This window comes from Danio rerio, chromosome 1 (assembly GCF_052040795.2).
Source record: "Danio rerio strain M-AB ecotype USA chromosome 1, GRCz13ab, whole genome shotgun sequence".
Lineage (NCBI taxonomy): Eukaryota > Metazoa > Chordata > Actinopteri > Cypriniformes > Danionidae > Danio > Danio rerio.
This window is the reverse complement of record NC_141021.1, coordinates 34,349,895-34,371,514: the sequence shown is the minus strand read 5'-3', so window position 1 is coordinate 34,371,514 and position 21,620 is coordinate 34,349,895. Positions and strand designations below refer to the sequence as shown.

Below are 21,620 nucleotides of genomic sequence, written 5' to 3'. Positions count from 1 at the left end.
TATTAATTTAATTAAATTTTCCTTTATTTTATTTAACTGAATTAAAGTCTTAAACTTAAACAGTCCTGTTGTGAAATTTGGAGCTGGATCTCATTTTATAGAGACAATGTGCGTGTCAGCATAAATATTGTTTTTTTAGAAGAACATCACGGAGACCATGAATATCCCGCTGATAATACCCAAGCAGTCAGATCAAACATTTTATTACAGTGCAAAAAAAAAAAAAAAAAGCTGATTACAAATCTGGCAATACAAGTTCAATAAACCATATGAGTTTTAAGTTCATAACATCTGACAATACAATAAAAATTACAATAAAGATAAAACTTTCAAATGATGCTTAAAATTATGCAATAATACAGACCAGTTTGGTGTATTGGACATTTCTATACATTTATTAGTTTGACAACCTTACAAAGTACTGCTATATTACAATTTTTGTTGTGATTTTTATTACATAATACATAAGAAACACTTGCTTCATTTCTCAACTGCCTTCAAAATAGCTGGAAGTCAGTTACAGCATGATTCCTGACCTGCACAGCACCCTCCAGTGGAAGGAGACACACTTGCGCTTCCCAACTGTTGGACCAGTTCAAAGGGATTCACTGACACAGCCTAAAGAAAGAGGAGTGGGAAGAAGTACAGTATGTTCACCATTTACAGCAGCCTGGTTCCATAGTGCTGAAGCATTAAAACCTTTAAAATGGCCCATAATTTTATGTTAAAGTTCAGAGAGCAAAAGGATGGAACATTCTGAATTAAAACCATAGGGATAGATCTCTTTAATCGTGGTATGTAGTGAGGATATATTTACTGTATATAAATATAGCTGAAGTCAGAATTATTAGCCCCCCTAAATTTATTAACCCCCTATTTATTTTTTTCACCAATTTCTGTTTAACGGAGAAAATATTTTTTCAACACATTTCTAAACATATTAGTTTTAATAACTCATTTCTAATAACTGATTTATTTTATCTTTGCCATGATGACAGTAAATAATATTTGACTAGATATTTTTCAAGACACTTCTATACAGCCTAAAGTGACATCTAAAGGCTTAACTAGGTTTATTAGGTTAACTAGGCAGGTTAGGGTAATTAGGCAAGTTATTGTATAATGATGGTTTGTTCTGTAGTCTATCGGAATATATATATATAGCTTAAAGGTGCTAATAATTTTGACCCTAAAATGGTGTTTAAAAAAATTAAAAATGCTTTTATTCTAGCTGAAATAAAACAAATAAGACTTTCTCCAGAAAAAAAATATTTTCAGACATACTTGTCTGATCCTAGTCTTATTTGTTTTATATCTATGTACTTAATGCAAGAAAACTTTCATGGATTTAGTTTTAATAAACCACAATAACACTAATAAAATGAACTGTATATTTGGTACATATGATGTATTCTTCTGTTCTGATATACAGTAGATTTTATTAATATACTTTTTGTGTATAGATTAAAACCAGGTGAAGAAAGATGTCAGCTGTGGTCATTAGTCTGCACAGATAATGGACGCCTGGAAATAAATTCTAAATAGTTTTATAAACAAAATAGAATTGCCACTAGCCCTGATAAGGGTTTGAAAGGGCGGACATTCCTCTGTGGCCAAGGCTTTTGTGGTACAGCTGTGTGACCTTGAATGTCTGCAGCTGATGGGACACAGTGACTAATGAGACATATTTTGAGGATAAACAGTTAGAGTATTTTCCGGAAAGTCAAATATTGGAACAAAATGACATTTTTCAGTCCCACTTTATTTTAAGGAGTTAGTTTGTCCAAAAAAGTCTGTTAATTACTCACTCTAACACTGTTCCAATCCCCAGAGACCTCATTTTATCTTTGCAACACAAATTAAGATATTTTTGATTCAGAAAAGAGACCAAAACATTGTCAAAATATGCCATGTGACTTCAGTGGTTCAACTGTAATCATATGAAGCTCCAAGAAAACATTTGTGCACCAAGCAAATTGTAAATACAATTCTGTTCACTTATACCTTCTGTCCAAGTCAGGTCAAGGTACACGCGTTCAATGTATTGCCAGTAAAGTCAGCAGCACAATATTTAATATATTATATATGGAACATATAATTTCATATACAATTTTTTAGATTTCATATATATATATATATATATATATATATATATATATATATATATATATATATATATATATATATATATATATATATATTAAGGGTGTCACGATTTCCATTTTAAATCGAAATCGATCGAAATTTATGCTCGATTTTTGATTATCGCATCAAAAAATAGAATCGTCGATGCTGCCACGCCCCCATTTCACGTCAGCTTGGCTTGCCAAGCGGGAAAAAACACGCTTGTTGAAGTGGTTGTTAAACTGTGCAGACGCAGGGGACCCATCGACAGAGCTTAAACCTTCAGGGCTCGACAATAAGGACTGCCCGATAGCCCGGAGCCAGAGTGCGAGATGCTCGGGCCACGGGGCCAGTGTACAGTGCTGCCTTGATGCCTGACAGATCGAGCCAGAGCTGCGTGCTGCGACTGTCTGTCAATTGTGTGCAAATACAATCTTACGGTGCTTTCACACATAGACGTTTGTTTCGGAATCGGTCTCGTTTCCCCCGTTAGCGTGGTTTGTTTGGCATAAATCCAGCAGTTGCGCTCGCATCCGCGCCAAATCAATCAGTCCGAGATCGCCTGAATGAGACGGTCTCTGCCCTACTGAGTGGATCGATTGTAGTGAGAAAACAAAACAATGCAACGAACTAACGACCCAGGCTATATCACAGTGTATTATGATCGTGTAATAGCCATTTATACGGCTATATGAAGAGAGAATGATGAGCAGGGCGAGATGTCATTCTTACCGGTAAATGCGATAGTGAAAGCATGCTGAAATATTATAGAGAGCTGTTTATCCAGCCTGATCTCGGTTTATCCGTCAGGAAAATTGACCGAAATTACTATCTGTTAATTTTTCCATATTTTAATCGTATAATATGTTGTATTAGGCCTGTTGTTTTGTTCATTTCATACATTGATCTGATGCAGTCTCGGTTCATCTGCTATGTCTCTCTATAATTTAAGCCTATAATGCAGAATTCTAGCCAACGTTTCTTTAATAGATTGATTAATTCAATAGATCAATTTTTACAAAACCTGAAAATTTAAATGAGGCTTTGTATATATGAGAAAATCTGACCTCTGCTTTATATTCGGTGATGATGTCTGTGGGTTGTTAAAATTAAAGTGCACATTTTTGCTTATAAAATATTCTATACACAACTGGTCAAAAGTTTGGGGTCAGTATGATTGTTAAATATGTTAAACTAAGCTTCTGCTCACCAAGGCTGCAATTATTTCATCATAAATACAAATTATGAAATGTTGCACTATAAAATAACTGTTCAAAAGTAGTTTATCATTTAATTTATTCATTTATTCCAGTGATTTTAAAGATGAAATTTCAGCTTCATTACTCCAGTCACATGATCCTTCAGAAATCACTAATATTAATTATTATTATATTTATTAATGGTAATAGTAATAAAAGAAATATTGTCTGGAGTAATAATTTTATTTGAAACTACATACAATAACAAAGCAGTTATTTAAAATTTTGATAAATATTTAACAATTTAAAATTTTTTACGTTTAATAAATGTAGCCTTGATGAACTGAATAAGTTTTCTTTAAAACATTAAAAAATTACTGTGTATATATATATATATATATATATATATATATATATATATATATATATATATATATATGTATATGTATATATATATATATATATATATATATATATATATATATATATATATATATATATATATATATATATATACACAGTGGAAGTCAGAATTATTAGCCCCTCTTTGTTTTTTTCTTTTTAAAATATTTCCTAAATGATGTTTAACAGAGCAAGGAAATGTTGATAGTATGTCTGATAATATTTTTTCCTCTGAACAAAGTCTTATTTGTTTTATTTTGGCTAGAATAAAAGCGGTTCTCTATTTTTTATGAACCATTTTAAGGTCAAATTTATTAGCCCCTTAAGCTAATTGTTCTTCAGACTGTCTCCAGAACAAACCATCATTATACAATAACTTGCCTAATTACCCTAGCCTGCCTGGTTAACCTAATTAACCTAGTTAAGACTGCTTCAATCTTTTACTTTCACACTAGTACTTAGTCATTTTAGCGAAAACCTCAGATACTGTTGGCTGGTTCCTGTTGGTTGTGCACCTTTTTTTACCGACGCCATTATAACGACACAGATCACTGCCTATTCACAAGAAAAAAGTGATTGACAGGTGGTAATTGATGGACAGGTGTGTAACTTGCCTTTATTCATTTACTGTATGATTTGTTTATGGGTAAAACAAAGACCATACAGGTCAGGTAGTTTAAACGGTAGGCTACAAATATTTAATTTGTTATTAATTAATTAATTATTCATAATCGAAAATCGAATCGAATCAAATCGAATCGTGACACCCCTAATATACATATATATACATATATATATATATATATATATATATATATATATATATATATATATATATATATATATATATATGTATATATATGTATATATATGTATGTATGTATGTATGTATGTATATATGTATATATATATATATATATATATATATATATATATATATATATATACAGTTAAAGTCAGAATTATTAGCCCCCTTTTAATTTATTTTTCTTTTAAATATTTCCCACATGCTGTTTAACAGAGCAAGGAAATTTTCACAGTATGTCAGATAGTTTTTTTTCTTCTGGAGAAAGTCTTATTTGTTTTATTTCGGCTAGAATAAAATCAGTTTGTAATTTTTTAAACACCATTTTATGGACAAAACTATTAGGCCATTTAAGCCATAATTTTTTTTTGATTGATTTAACCTGCCTAGTTAACCTAATTACCCAAGTTAAGCCTTTAAATGTCACTTTAAGCTGTATAAAAGTGTCTTGAAAAATATCTAGTCAAATATTATTTAATGTCATCATGGCAAAGATAAAATAAATCATTTATTAGAAATGAGTTATTAAAACTATTATGTTTAGAAATTTGTTGAAAAAAATCTCTCTGTTAAACAGAAATTGGGGAAAAATAGACAAGGGGGCAAACAATTCTGGGGGGCTAATAATTCTGACTTCAACTATATACATATATATATATATATATATATATATATATATATATATATATATATATATATATATATATATATATATATATATATATATATATATATATATATATTTAGATTAGTTTTTTCGTTTTTAAATATTTCCCAAACGCTGTTTAATAAAGCAAGGACATTTTTACAGCATGTCTGATAATGTTTTTTTCTTCTGCAGAAATAAAAGTCTTTTATTTATTTATTTATTTATTTATTCATTTATTTCGGCTAGAATAAAAGCAGTTTTAAATTTTTTAAACACCATTTTAAGGACACACTCATACACTACGGACAATTTAGCCTACCCAATTCACCTGTACCGCATGTCTTTGTACTGTGGGGGAAACCGGAGCACCCGGAGGAAACCCATACAAAGGCAGAGAGAACATGCAAACTCATGCACACAGAAACGCCAACTGAGCCGAGGTTCAAACCACCGACCCAGCGACCTTCTTGCTGTGAGGCGACAGCACTACCTACTGCGCCACTGCCTCGCCTGTCTACAGTACAAACCATTGTAATACAATAACTTGCTTAATTACCCTAACCCATCTAGTTAACCTAATTAACCTAGTTAAGGTTTTAAATGCCACTTTAAGCTGTATAGAAGTGTTTTGGGAAAAAAAATCTATTAAAAATTATTTATTCATGGCAAAGATAAATCAGTTATTAGAAATGAGTTTTCAAAACTATTATCTTTAGAAATGGGTTGAAAATGTGTTGATTAGCTTAAAGGGGATAATAATTTTGACCTTAAAATTGGTTTATAAAAAATATAGAAACTGCTTTTATTGAAGCCTAAATATAAATAAGATTATCTCCAGAAGAAATTCAAAGGGGGGCTAATATATATATATTTGTTTATTTACGTAAGTAATGATATTGATTGATATGCAAATGTATATATAATTTATTTACAAATAAAATTTGTAAAGTAATATTTTCAGTCTGTTAGTACAAATATTATACATAGACCAGACAAGTGGACCTAATTGCATAAACTTTAAATATGAGTTAAAAAGTTTTTTTTATTTATTTTATTCAATGTGTAAGTTCTTAGTAACTATTCTCTCAAAAACATTCTGCATAAATTTGCAGATTTACAAAATTCTGCACAAAAATAGCAAAACATTGGCAGATTCTGTCTAACTCGGGATATGGTTAAGGTTAGGGACAGGTTTGAAGGTATGGGTAGGTTTAAGGTGGGTTAAGATGAATAACCATGGTCACTCTGTACAGGAAAGTCACGTTTTGTAACACAAATTCGCAAGTTAAGAGTACAGCGACATGCGGAACTTGTTGCACAAGCTTGCGTTACCATTCTAGCACACTCGCATGTATATGGATAGAAGTCAATGAGGTAAAAACTGCAATGGGAAACCGCTTAAAAAGATAAGTCAACAATGTCATTTTTAATGTAGTTCCATTACATTTTTTAAAATAGTATTTAAGGGTTGAGTATGAAGTGGACAAGATTTTTTAAACATAACATTATGCAGATATGACATCAGTGCATTACCGATGCACAAAGCAGGACTGAAGATGAGGCATGTCAAAACACTGTAATGCAACACAGAATCACCTACGTTGGGTTTGGCCCAGCATCCTCCAGAAGAAGCAGTATTCACCCCCTGAGGCTGAAATGTGAATTCTTCAGAAAATCTGGAGTTTCTCAAGATGTTGGCAACATCTCCATCCACCTCCATCACTTTATCCACCTCGAGAAAACCCCAAAAATGACCTGAATATACACATTCTCAATATACTGTACTAAATACTGTACGTTAAATAATGTAAATGTAAATGTAAATAATGTAGTTAACTCGTTACCTGTACACTGTCAAAAGGGATTCAAGATGACTTTAAAAAACAACAAAAGGGTGAAACCATTGCTTTTGAAGTAATTGGCAGAATTTACTTAAAACTGTGAATATCAAATGTGTTGCCTAATATTTCTGTGAAAACTGTGATACATTTCTTTCCTTTATTTTGATCCACAGTTGTGCCCTTGCTAAAAAAATGATAATAGTATTGATTTCTTTGAAAAACAGACCTCAAACTTTGGAGCGTTAGTATAAATTAAGGTTTCAATGTAGAGTATATAACTTAATAAAAACAATTTCCACATTATGACCAACAAATGGGAGTAAAATACAGGAACCTTTCTGTTCGCACACTTAAATCCACTGGTTGTTGTGATTTGGTTGTGATTGTGGCATTAGTTTATTTAGTCAAAAGCATTACTGGAAAATAGTGTGATAAGCAGGATATGCATGCATAATGCGTAGCTCTCATAAAAAAACATATAACCAAGCTATAACTGCTCACCTTAAAGGCATACTGGGCATCAAACTCAAAGTTTTCCTCGCTGTCAGTAATGTCTCCATTGTACATGACCAGACAGGGCTTCTTCTCCAAACCTTTCTGTAACTTGAAGAGTCGGTATGTGGCAGACACAAATTTGTAGTCACCTATAAACAAATTGTACAATTCAAAGTATACAGACACAGAGGATTTGCCAGTTGTGCTAATGTTTTGAAGTGTAATATGCAATATGTAAAAATATTCCTTTCAGGGTGCTATTTACATTTTATATTTGACTTGACCATGTACAGATATAATAATAATTATTAATATAATAATTCATTCATTTTCTTTTCAGCTTAATCCCTTGAACTACCAACTTATCCAGCATATGTTTTACGCAGAGGATGTCCTTCCAGCTGCAACCAATCTCTGGGAAACACCCATACACTCTCATTCACAAACATACCTGTACACTACAGACAATTTAGATTACCCAATTCACCTATATTACATGACTTTTTACTGTGGGGAAAACTGGATTACCCGGATAAAACAAACGCAAACATGGGAGAACATGCAAACTCCACACAGAAATGCCAACTGATCCAGCCGAGGCTCAAACCAGCAACCTTGTTGCTGTGAGGTGACAGTGCTACCCACTGCACCACCCTAATATAATATTATTTATTTATTTATTTATTTATTTATTTATTTATTTATTTATTTATTTATTTATGGTATAGTTTTACTGCTTACCTGGTTGCTTTTTATATAGTTTGGAAAAATAATTATATTTTAGCTGAATGTCAGTTTTTTTTTTTTCTTCCACAAACTATAGAGGTTTGGGACTTTTCTGAGCAATTTATTTCACTGGAAACACAAGCTGAGTATTTCGTCACACAAGAATTCTATTAGCACCAAAAAAGTAAATGTGGTGAAATTAACAAGTGGTGCATATTTTGGTACCCGTGGCATGAGAGCAATGATTTCCTCCACACTGTCGACTTAATCAATATTGCAAAGTGATGTTGGGAATATACTTAGCAAGGCTGTGACTTTGCCTTAAAGGAATTTTTCACCCAAAAAATCTTAAATACATAACCAAAAAAATAATGTTATCAGTTACTCACACATGTAAGTCCAAAGAAGTTAGCACTAAGGTGCTTTTTTTTTCTTTTTCCTTAATACACTCATGTTAGATTACAGGGGTATGTCAATGGCTTCTTCAGAATATCTTGCTTTGTGTTCAACAGAAAAAAGAAACTCATAAAAGTTTAGAAGCAGCTGAGTGAGTAAATGGTGAGGCAAATGTTATTTTTGGGGAGGAACTATCCTATTTAACATACATTTATTCTTCTTAAGTCACAAACCACATTTAACAACATCTAAATAACATATTGGACATATTTATGAATGAAAGCTTGAAAATCAAAAACCATGCGAAAAAATAAAACATTATCTTTTCGTCGCTGTCAGCAGAGGGTGCTGTAGAACTCTAAGCACCACTAGTTCATACTGTAGGTACTAATATAGAATATTTAGGTTAAAAAAAAAGTACCTTTTCAAAAGGTACTGCCACAGCGACAGCTTTTGTACCTTTATTTCTGTGAGTATACAACACTGGTTAGGTACGAACATTCTTTAAAATACTTCATGTGTGCTTTGCAGCAGGAATTCATACAGGACTGGAAAAAATGAACTGTCAATTTAATTATTCTAATAATTGTTAATACTGTCAATTCAAACACAATCTGGCTGTAAATGTGTGCTCTACCAACAACAAAAAACTCCAAAGAAATAAAAAAAAAATTGACATGGTCTACAGCAAACTTTTAAAAAAAAGTGCACAAATTCAGAATAGCCATCTTTTTTTTTTTTTACTGTTGCTTGTTGTTAAATAGAAAACTGTATATTTTAAAGTCTACAGGTCAAACAATTGCTTATGCCAGATTAAAGAATTAGTTCACTAAGTTCAAATTTATATTCTGCAATCATTTACATCATGAGTTTCTTTCTTACATCTTTTGAATGAAGATACATTCATTCATTTTCTTTTCAGCTCCCTTTATTATTCAGCCACAGCGGAATGAACTGCCAACTTATCCAGCCACAGCGGAATGAACTGCCAACTTATCCAGCACATGTTTTACACAGCAGATGCCCTTCCAGCAGCAACCCGACACTGGAAAACACCCACACACTTTTGCAATCACTCGCATACACTACGGCCAATTTTAGCGTATCCAATTCACCTGTGCTGCATGTCTTTGGACCGTGGGGGAAACTGAAGCACCTGGAGGAAACCCACACCAAAACAGGAAGAACATGCAACCTCCACACAGAAATGCCAACTCATCCAGACGGGGCTCGAACCAGCAACCTTCTTGCTGTGAGGAAATTGTGCTACCCACTGCATCACCGTGCTACCCCCAAAAGAAGATACACTGAAGTATTTTGGGACAAAACAGCCATTGACTTCCATATATATGTATATCTCAGCATGTATGTCAATGACAGTTTTTTCAGCATTCTTCATAATATCTTATTTTATGACTTTTATGTTGATATATGTTGATGTTCCTCCAACTGAAACAAAATATTATGTATGGGACGGGGCTTTCTTTTTGTTTATCATGGCTAGCAAACTAAGTTTTATTCCAGAGCATGGTTAAGAATATTGTTACATCAACAGAGAATGACCACCACTCCAAAGGTGTAAGCAAAAGGTCACACTTTGATTAGCAAAGCAAACATTTATTTTTTCAGTGGATTAACCTAAAATGAATAAATTTTCACCTAATGAATGACAGTGTGCGTTAGCAAAAATAAACTTTGTATATTCTGATTTAATCCAGACTATTTTTATGTCTCACCAAGAATGCTCTCTAGTTCCGTGTTGCCCACTGTGATGATGCTAGCAGAAACCAGCCTGGGTTTGCAGAACCCAACCTCTTCAGCTAGTCTTATCAGGTCTTCCCACCACAATGCTCCACTGAGGCACTCGCCTGATTAACACATAAAAAAGTTCATTTGAATATGCGACTTGAAACACAGTAACATGTGATAGTAAACACAGTAAGTGAAGGTAAAAATACAGCCTGTAATATTTAGAGAGAGATTCCTTTTGGCAGGATTGCTTATAATAAAAATAACTGGTGCAATTGCTATGACGCATTTTGATTGGTTGAACAGATAATTCACCCAAAAATGAAAATGATCGTTATTTACTCTCCCTTCACTTTCGAGTTTCTACTGCTGAACACAAAAGCAGATGCTTTGAAAAAAAGTTAGAAACCTGTGACCTTTGACTAAAAATAACAAATACTTTAAAAGTCAGCAGTTACAGGTTCTTCGAAATATATATATTTTTGTGTTCAACAGAAGAAAGTAACTCATGAAGGTTTATAAGCACTTGTGGGTGAGGAAACAGTGATTAAAATCCATGTCTTTTCATACCCCATAAAGTTTTGTTGGCCTTGAGGTGTTCTGGGATTCTAGCATCACTATAGACATCACTAAAGTACAATTCCCCTCCACCCTAAACAGAAATAAATACATACAGTATATTCATTGTAATGTTTAACATTGCAACTATTTGATTGTCAAGTAGAATTTTGATTTGAACTGAGTTCTGAATGAAATTGAAGTACCTTCAGAACACGATACGCCTCCCTCAGAACACTGGATTTATCTGGTGACAGATTCACCACACAATTTGATCTTTTGAAATAAAGAAACAAAACCATTAAAAGTAACTATTAAAAGCAGTGTAAACCGAAAAAAAATCTTAATAACGTCAATTGCATCACTTATTAGAATCATCTCAGGACAGAAAACAATAAAGAAGTATATTTTTTAACAACTAGGGCTCCAATTCTGAAACATTACAAGCTTACATGATAATATCATATGATTTATCCTCCAGCCCGGCTTCCACCAAGGCCTCAATGTAGCCTTGAACAAAATTCACATTTGGATTTTTATAACCAAATCTTTGCATGTGGTAGTCGATGTAATTCCGGGCTACCTCAAGCTGCAAAACAAAGACATCAGAGTAGTTACACTGCTTTAGACATGACTTTAAAGGCTTTTAGGAGGGTATGCAAACACAATTATTTGAGCTGATTATTAAATTCAATTCAAATTCTGTCAAATTAAGTTACCATAATTATATAATTTATTCATTCATTTTCCTTCCGCTTAGTCTCTATTTCAGAGGCCACCACAGGAGAATGAACCAACAACTATTCCAGCATATACTTTACACAGCGGACACCCATCCAGCTGCAACCCAGTATTGGGAAAAACCCATACACACTCATCCATTCACACACACACACACACACACACACACACACAAACACACACACACACACACACACACACAACGAACAATTTTGTTTATTCAATGCACCTGTAGCTTGGATTGTGGGGGAAACTGGAACAGCAGGAGAAAACCCACACCAACATGGGAAGAAATATGCAAACTCCACACAGAAATGCAACCATGAACCAGAGACCTTCTTGCTATGAGGCAACAGTGCTAGCCACTGAGTCACTGGGCCACCTAAATACATAATCTTAAAGGGATTTTATTTTGGAAATAGGCTCAACTTAAAAGTTAAAACATTTGAGGTTTCCAACTTTTGGGAGACAATGATATTAAGCAGCGCCCGAAAGTAGTCCCCAGGTAGGTAACAGCATTGTATGATATCATTCTGCCTGCTGCAACCATGGTATGGCAGTAAAGTTCCTTGCTTATTAAGTATAGTAATTTCAATTACTTAAAATCTAGCAATTTAAATTTAAATTTTATTTAAAATCAAGCAATTTCAGGATATTAAATAGCGTTTTTCCACCAGGCTTAATACACAATGTAGATGCAGAACAGTCACGCTTTAAATAGGAAAATATTTAGATCTCTTTTTTTAATTTTTCGTGTGAGTAGCTAATGGTCTAATCCAATTCAATTATCTATGCTAAGCTAAGGCAAATGTTTTCATGCCAAACCTGGACTTCAGCTGAATGAATTAAAAAACAATAAAACGGTTTAGAAAAAAGAGGAGTCTGTCCTTTAAAAAAATGAACAACTACAAATTGTATCTCGTAATCAAGTTTATCTCTAGTAACCAATTGCAATTCATAAGTAATATACCAGGCTCTGTTTATGACAGGTCTAAACCAGTCAAGTTATGAGCACAATAACACACTCAGCAAAATAATTTTGAATTATCATTATAGTTATTGAGATATATCTTATTGTCAAATGTACAATTTGCTGTATACAGAGTATATACAGGTATCAGAGTGAATTTCAATACCTTTTAAGACTCTTTCCATACGTTTTAAGCCCCTGCAGCCTCAGCCATATCACCCTACAGCCCAAGACTGGTTGGTTACATAAGCTAAACGGGGCTGAGCCTGGTCAGTACCTGGATGGGAGACCACATGGGAAAACTAGGTTGCTGCTGGAAGTGGTGTTAATAAAACCAGCAGGAGGGGCTCAATCTGTGGTCTGTGTGAGTTCTAATGCCCCAGTAAAAGGGAAGGGGACACTACTGACAGTGGGCGCTGTCTCTCTGATGAGATGTTAAACTGAGGTCCTGACTCTCCATGGGATTTTCATTAAACTTACTTACACATTATTTACTTTAGGTTTCAACCGGAAACACTGGCGAAATTTTAACTTACATTATATTTACTAAATATTATTGTAAGAAACTAATCCAAAACTAAAACATTATTCATATACTGAATAACAATCTATTAAATCTAGCTAATTCAGCAGGTTGGTGCCCATGGAACTGCAGAAATAGTGGTGTTGCCTTTATTTCTGCAGTAAACAAAGCAGCATGATGTCAAATCTAGCAGGATTATATTGATTTCATAAACTACCCAGCATTCTGATACTCACAGACTTAATTTAGCCAAACTTTAGCATACAACCAGACATTGCATAATCAAAAATGAAATCAAATTGAATACCTTGCAAAATAGCATTTAAAACGGTTTAATACTTTTTAAGGGCCTTAAATTTCTCTACATTAATTAATCAACATTTAATACTTTTTAAAACCCCGGACACCCTGTTAGAACAAAAATACCCTATATAAGCAGAGTATAGTACAGCATTGCAGAGTTGTCCAAACCATCAATGCTTCAGATAAGCTCAAAAGACTGACCTGAGCTTCTGTCATGTCGATACCTGTGACGTGCCCCTTCTCTCCTACAAGCTGGCTGAGCATGTAGCAGTCACGTCCACTTCCACAGCCAAGGTCAAGCACACGGCAGCCCTCCAGACACTCTGGGACCACCAGACCACAGCCATAGTACCTGAGTGTCAAAGAGCCTATTAATGCTGTACTTGCATATTACCCATCCCACAGAGTTTAATGTAGCTGGTTGTGAAAGTAAAAGTTGTGCTAAGCATCAAAGAATAAAGTGCACAATGGTTGAAATTATTGTCTCCCAGAAACGTCAAGGTTTATTTCCAGCTAATACATACACTGTAAAATAACAGGTTCCATATTTCAGGCATTTTTTTTTTCTTCAGTTTATTACTGGATATAAAATGCATTATGGGATCTCATTGATCTCTGCTCTGTTGACTTTTAAACTTTTAACTCAATTGCAGGTATTGGGAGTTTTATTGACAATTTAGTAGTTTGAAACCACATGTTGTATAAGTAATACTGTGCCTATGGAAAATCATCATACCCTGTGAAAATCTTTACCTATACACATATCACACCCTACTTTCAAAAGTATTTGGAATATGATTTAATTTCAGGCTGTATGACAAAAACAATAATTGTTTCAAAGGGCTATGATTATTTTCTATGTATTTGGAGAATTAAGTCTGTAAAATACCAGATAAGTGCTGGCTGTTTGTTACTTTTGGAAAGTATCATGAGTCATTAGCTGGCTAGCTAGTTAAGTTTCAGTTAGTTTGCGCCAATTCTGGGTTTTAGGTACAATGAAGGTAGCTCAGCTGCTACATAATACATTGGCAACAGAAAATGATTAAAGTCAAGCTGCTTATATGTTAGCTAAAGCCCAAGATTAGTGCAAACTACAATGAAACGTAACTAGCTAGCCAGGTGCTCCAGCTTCATGGTACAGGCCCCTGGTCTTTGTACATTACAACACTAACCTAGACTATAAATCACTTCAATTCAAATTAAATTCAGTTTGGAATTACATACTTCCATTTGAGCCAGAGCATACAAATATCATCAGGAGTTCAGCTTAAAACTTTGTTTTACTTTTACGCATGAACTAGAAGTTTTTGAGACTTATTTTAAAGTTGATGTATTTCCAGATGAAACAGAATATTGAGTAGTGGATGGGGCTTTCTTTTTTGGGCACCATGCCATCACAGCACCGTTAAGAATACTGATAGGAAAGCTATCAGGTTGACATCAACAGAGAAGAACTGCCACTCCAATGTCAAAGCAAATGATTAGACTTTTAATGAAGTTAACCAAATTATTTATTTTTAAGTGGGTTAACTTAAATTTCGATGAATTCTTCTCCTTAAGAATAACAATGCCAGTTAAATAAACAATGGAAATTATAATTTCATGTGGACCTCAAGGGCTGTATTTAAATAACTGTAATGGGCATGTTGAAAGTGCATCACGATTTTAGCTTAATTCACTGATAACAGCAATTGTATTTTAGCATCAATGTATTTTTTAGCATAATAAGTGTGTAAACACATGCTGTAATAAAAGAGATTTTTTGTGTGTTGTTTTTACTTTTTTGATCCATGATTAAATGTAAAATACTTGTAGATGATCCCCTAAAATAACGAAAAATCTTTAATATAGCATAATAGGGCGATTTAAAATAAATTTCAGAAAAATAAACAAAGTACTAAAGGAAATAAAATAACAAACCTGTCATGTGATTTTAATTCAAATTTATTTCTATTTTTATAATGTTATATTTATTGTATTATTGGGAATATTTTATATATGATCATACTATATCAAGGTCCTATTAATCCCTCTCCAATAAAAGGTTTAAGAGGACATATGCTGTATGAATATTCCAAAATGTTATGGAATAATACAAAGAAACTGTTATTTGTTAATTCTCTGTAACTTGTATTTAATTCAGACAAAAGTACGAAGGAAATATATCAGCATTTTCACTGACAAACCTAAATATATTTCACAAATATATTTCACAAATTACTTCTCTGTCACAACGTTTTTGGAGTACATTGCAGCCATAGAACCCACAACTTTACAAAATACAATTTAATTGTCACTGAAAGCATTGGAAATCCTTTCTTTGTTCTTCTGTCGTTTAAAAAAATGTAAAACTGAATCATATTTTGCTTCATTTTAAAACACATCCCAATTTTTATTTTTATTTATTTATTTATTTATTGGGGGGGGGGGGCTATTAATGTTGTATTCAGCGTTTTAGTAACCACATCAACACAACACATCAGTGTAAAGCTCACTTTGCAACAACATCTGGATGGATCTCAGCTATCACTTTTCTCACATACGCAGAGACAGGTTTGGCAGAAGGCACACAGGCATTGCTTTTCAGGTCTGATTTCTGCTTCAACGTCTTTCCGTAGTATTCCTGCAAAAAGTACATGTATTTTAGGGATTAAATGTATTCATGTATTAATGTCTTATACGATCAGAGTTCTGTTAAATTTGTGACTAGGGTAAACTGTCCGCAGAACTGGGATGCAGAAAATCAAACAAATAAATAAAACATTACGTTTTAGTAAAACGTCAAGAAACAAAAGCATACCTTAACGTCATTGTAGACACTTGTTACAGTCCTGTCCCTTTGAACAAGAAATGATACAACAAATAAACGTACTTGGAACGATTTTGTTTAGTGCAGAATAGACTTTGGTAACGTTAGCTATATCGACAACAGTTTTGTAGTCTCAGAATGAAACCTCGGTAACTTTATCAGCTGTAATGACACTGCAGATATATGTTACTTAAAATTATTATTATTTGTTTTCATTTGTTCAAAAACCGAGCAGCAACAAGTTTATTTTTTTTTTAAGTCCGATCTACCTGGCTGCGTCTGCCATGGTCAAACGCTGGCTCTGTCTGAACTGTGAGCGATTTGATCTTTTTCGGCTTCTGTAGTTTTGCGGATTCAGCCAATCAGCGAGCAGTACATCATGTGTGGTCGTGAGTGCATTGCCTGTCCAAGTAAATGATTGATTAGTAAACTTGCTGATAGATCACAACCATAGGTCAAAACATAATATCATTGTAAAGATCTATGTTGAATTGTCGTTTTATTTTTTTTTTTTATTTATGTAATTTATATTTTAGGTTATTTTATGTTATTAGTTACATTTGTATTTTTTTGGATGTCATGTTTACATTGTATATTTGCTGTTGTTTAATAAAAATAAAAAATCCCGAGTAAATGATTAATATAATGTAATAAACAAGACTGCTGTGGGTTTGTTTGCACGAAATCAGACATAGAGACCGCTTCAGAGGAGCATATTTAAAAGCTACAGTTATCTAAAGTTTAAATAATAGTTTTAGAACTATTTTGTACTTCTGAATTTCGAATATATAAAATCATAAACTGATAAAATGTAACACACACACACACACACACACACACACACACACACACACACACACACACACATATATATATATATATATATATATATATATATATATATATATATATATATATATATATATATATATATATATATATATACTGAAAAATCCAGCTTAAACCAGCCTAGGAAAAGGCCAAAACCCCTCTAAATCCAGCCTGGTCGACCAGCTAAAACCAGCCTAGGCTGGTTTAAGCTGGATTTTTCTGCAGGGTATATATGTGTGTGTGTGTGTGTGTGTGTGTGTGTGTGTGTGTGTGTGTGTGTGTGTGTGTGTGTGTGTGTGTGTGTGTGTGTGTGTGTGTGTGTGTGTGATAAAAATTTTATTTAACCTTTAATTTAAGCTTTTTATTGTTAAAAATTGTTATGCTGTATAGAATATTAAACCCTAGGCATACTAGATAGCCTATTTTAGCCTATAATAGATGGGATTCTACCAGAAACGTACACATCTGTTCCTGAAATAAAAACATTACAGTGAATAAAAAGTATTTCAATCCAAAAATTTGTGAAATGGACATATGTTTAATTTCTGTTAGTTGTTCTGTTAAGAAATATAATTTAATTTTCACATGTTTATTCTTTATGTGCAAACTGTCAGGATCCAGCCCTTACAGCCCTGTCACTCCTATCTGTGTTTAATGTCTCTTTGTTTGTTTTGTGTATTAGCACATGGTTGTCTCTTTTGTTATGTTGGCCATGTGCTCCCCTTGTCCTGCCTCCTTGTTTAGTCCTTGTTTGTTTAATTTTGTTCACCTGTTCCTTGTACTCCTCTACTCCCAAGACACTCCCCTCTGCATCATCCTGAATTCCTGAGTCTCCTCCCCTTACCAGCCTGTTCTCCTGCCATCACCTTTCACTATTGTGTGGACTGTCCTTCTGCGTTGCCTTGTTTACCTTCTGAAAATAAACTTTGTGTTCTCCTGTCTATTCTGCATTTGGGTCCTCCTTGCCAACCTTGACACAAACCCTGTCATTGTCTTTGTCCTTTTCAGCACAGGGGTGGACTGGGACAAAAATTCAGCCCTGACACTGTAGCCACACTAGCCCACATTACCACGCCGACACAGCCCCAATCATGGACATGCACATTCACTGCGTACATGAGCTCATTTGTCCTATTTTAACTGCTATGCCATCATAAGTAGTGAAAGAAATTAATTGAAAAAGGCTTTAAGACCAGACGAAATCTTCTGTCGGCAGGTACAGGTAACTTTTATTATAAATCTTGGACCTTATTTCTGAAATAAAAATGAGCAATAAAAAGGTGTGAAGCACCAGAAGCTGACCAATTAAATTAATTTGAATATATTTTGGCTGTTGTTAATATCCAGGAATTTTCAAATGTATTTTTATTTTTATTTTTTTTACCAGAGACTAGAATTCATTCAGAAGAATTCATTATAATTGTTTCATTATTATTATGTTTTAATCATTATATTATTTTTTTATTGAAATGGCCAAATTGTGACTGAGGACAGTTGCATGTGCTGGCTAGTGTTTTTTTTTTTTTTTTTTTTTTTGTCTAATAAATGATAGTATAGGCTACAGTTTTTTATTTTATTTTTTTTACTTTTAAAACTTTAACAGATTGCTTTTTTTTCCTAATGATATATTCTAAAAGGCAATAAGAAAATACTGTACTAAATTGTAACAGATTTAATTTTTTGGTATTTTATAAATTAGGTCATAAAAAAGAATTGCAATTTTAAATCATTGCTGTTTGGTACGATATTGCAGCTTTTTAGTAAGGGTCAACAAAAAAAGGAAGTAAATAATAAAAATTAATAATTAGAATATCATGCTCAACACCTATAGTGCACCAACATCGCACACAGACACGCAGGTATAAAAGAATCAAGATATGAACCTCAACCATGGTTGCTAAAAAAAGTTGTATAATTCATTCATGCTGCAATGCATGCTGGGTGCCAGCATAGTACAAAACTCCCACCATGCATTGCAGCATAAATACATTAGGCAGCTTAAAGTTCTTACTCTTTCTTACACTTTTCTTTTTTTGGAGGTGTAATATTTCAGTAGAGTGTTTTGTATTGTTCTGGGTTGTTTATTTTTATTATTAGTTTGTTTGTCACCATTATTGAGAATCAACTAATTGTTGATGTTTATGTGTTTTTAAATAGTTCACAAGAGTATACAATCTCATTGTGAAAAGTGTATATAGGGCTGAATTTAGATGACGATGATTAAGTAGAAGTAATAAGCACGCTTATCAAATTCGCAATGCAGTGCATGGCAAGCATTGCAGTAGTTATAGAATCATTTGCGGAATGTTTGATGACGTCTAAGTTTTATTGCTGAATATGATATTAACTACCCAAATGAGGTACTTTGCCACTGTGTGACCAATATTTACAATTTTTTTTACATTTACATTTTTTTTTCAGAATTACGGTCAGATAAAAGCATAGATTTTCTGAAGTAGTAAAAAACGCAATCAATGGGTTTAGTAAGAAATATAATTTGTTGTAGCTTCAGAACGATCTATCCTTGCAACAAGAATGTTTAGAGTCTGACCTAATAAAGCATCTGAACGTGATTTCCTGAGGAACAATCTGAACTAGGACACCGTGTGTACAAACGGAATGTACCGCCACATTTCCTTTGGTCAAGCCATACCTGAACGACAGGGGGCGGGAGAATACTTATGATGCCAAATAGAATAGTGTTGACTGTTTAATAAAGCTAACAAAAACCTTTTCATAGCAATTCAATAATTGATAAAAACCTGGTTTGGTATTCAAAACACTTACACATATTGTACTGATTTGAGTTTAATGGAGAGTGTCATGATTAGACATTTTGCAATGTTACACAAAACAGCAATAAAATGTTGTAAAGCCTAACATGACATCACATTTAACAGAAGAAACGCTAACAATGCATCAGAGATTCATAGAATTTCTGAAAATCAGCAGCTTATTAATATATCAAAGAAAGACACTGATTCATAGTCTTCAAGCACAGCTCTAAAGTTATTAGATTGTCAACACAAGACAACAGTAAGAGCAGCAAGTCGTTTATTACCTTTATTCTAATAACATTCATTGGGGCAAAGATATAAATTAAATATGGAGAGTTCAGAAATAATGCTTCAGTGGTCATGGAGGAATCTGAAACTGAAGCTACTTTGGTGCAGATATACAAAAAAATAATAATATTCTTTATACTCCTATGTATGGCTCATTCGTTTCCGTGCAGCCAGACAAATCAAGACAGATGCTGAACTGTCAAAGAAAAGCTTTTAAATAAAAATGATATATTCTATGAAAGTAATGTCCAAGATGACAGTATTCAACATGTGAAACTGCATTAATAGTGGTTGTAACGGAAAAAGGCACTTGTATATTCATGTTACACCAAATTTGCTATATATTTATATAAAATCTACCATTAACGTTCAACAGAATAAATGTAATGTTTACTAATATTTTTTAAAACTCCTTGGAGTTTAATATATTTCAATAAAAAAATAATTATGTTGTTTTCTAGCTTACATAAAGGGCTATGCACTTGTAAGAGCAGACGTCCAGCAGTGAACGCTTGAGTTTAAAGACACCTCCCTTTGGCAAAGCTTTTATCTCTATAGGTTAAATACAAAACATGTAGTGTTTGTATACTATCAGAAACTGTTAATAATGCTGCATTATTAAACTCTAAGCAAGTTTTAGCTGACTGGGCTACCAAAACGCAGATGTATGAATATGCTTACATCATCAAAAACAAAAAAAGACACTGTAAGCGGATGAAATGTGAATTAAGACTGTGTGTAAAACCTTTTGTATTTGACAGAAATTAGCATGAATATGACTCATTCAGAACATTGTGATTGTGCAAAGCAAAAACTCAATACACATCAATAAGATTAATCCTGTTGCATTAGGCAAAGCTGACAGGCATATTTGGCTTTTATGCATAAAGCCTTTTTCTTTTTTTGGTGTTCAGACAGTTTTTAAATTTCATTCCGACTGGCCTGAGAGCTCATCACACCAGTGTTTCTGTATTTAGCATCTAAATGCTAAGACGGCACAGTTAAAGTGCTGCCACGTTAGCGACAATTGTGCACAAGCAAAAAAAAAAAAATAAATAAATAAATATATATATATATATATATATATATATATATATATATATATATATATATATATATATATATATATATATATATATTAACAAAAAACAGTCCACTGTTCATTGTCAATAAAATAGAAATACACTAAGCATCGCTAGTCACTTTTAAACTACACAGATTTCTGCTGGTCCAAAATCTGCCACTCTTGATCACATAGACTGCTATTACAAAGCAACTGTAAATGTGACTGCACCATTACACATCCTCTAGGTGTCTTTTGATGTGCAGAGGTCACCACTGAAAAATCTAAATTATGAGTTGCACATAAACACCCCACAATATCATAATTAAGATATGTGAAAATCTTTGACCCTTAAGGGAGAGTTCACAAAA

The 21,620-nt window shown here is 33.1% G+C and overlaps 2 protein-coding genes across 3 annotated transcripts in view; both read right to left on the bottom strand.

The window, feature by feature from the left end:
* Window positions 1–21,620, bottom strand: part of LOC147846886 (uncharacterized) — a 207,954-nt gene that overhangs the window by 3,933 nt on the left and 182,401 nt on the right. The window lies entirely within an intron of this gene.
* On the bottom strand, window positions 368–16,602 carry as3mt (arsenite methyltransferase). Of its 2 annotated transcripts, none has more exons than XM_087236327.1 (11): window positions 16,560–16,602; window positions 16,282–16,318; window positions 15,977–16,104; window positions 13,508–13,833; window positions 11,397–13,201; window positions 11,151–11,220; window positions 10,957–11,038; window positions 10,374–10,505; window positions 7,522–7,664; window positions 6,780–6,911; window positions 368–618 (listed from the first exon to the last, which is right to left on the bottom strand). In XM_087236327.1, the coding sequence occupies exons 5-11, from the start codon at window positions 11,498–11,500 to the stop codon at window positions 514–516; spliced, it is 768 nt and encodes a 255-aa protein (XP_087092453.1). In that variant the 5' UTR covers window positions 11,501–13,201; window positions 13,508–13,833; window positions 15,977–16,104; window positions 16,282–16,318; window positions 16,560–16,602; the 3' UTR covers window positions 368–513.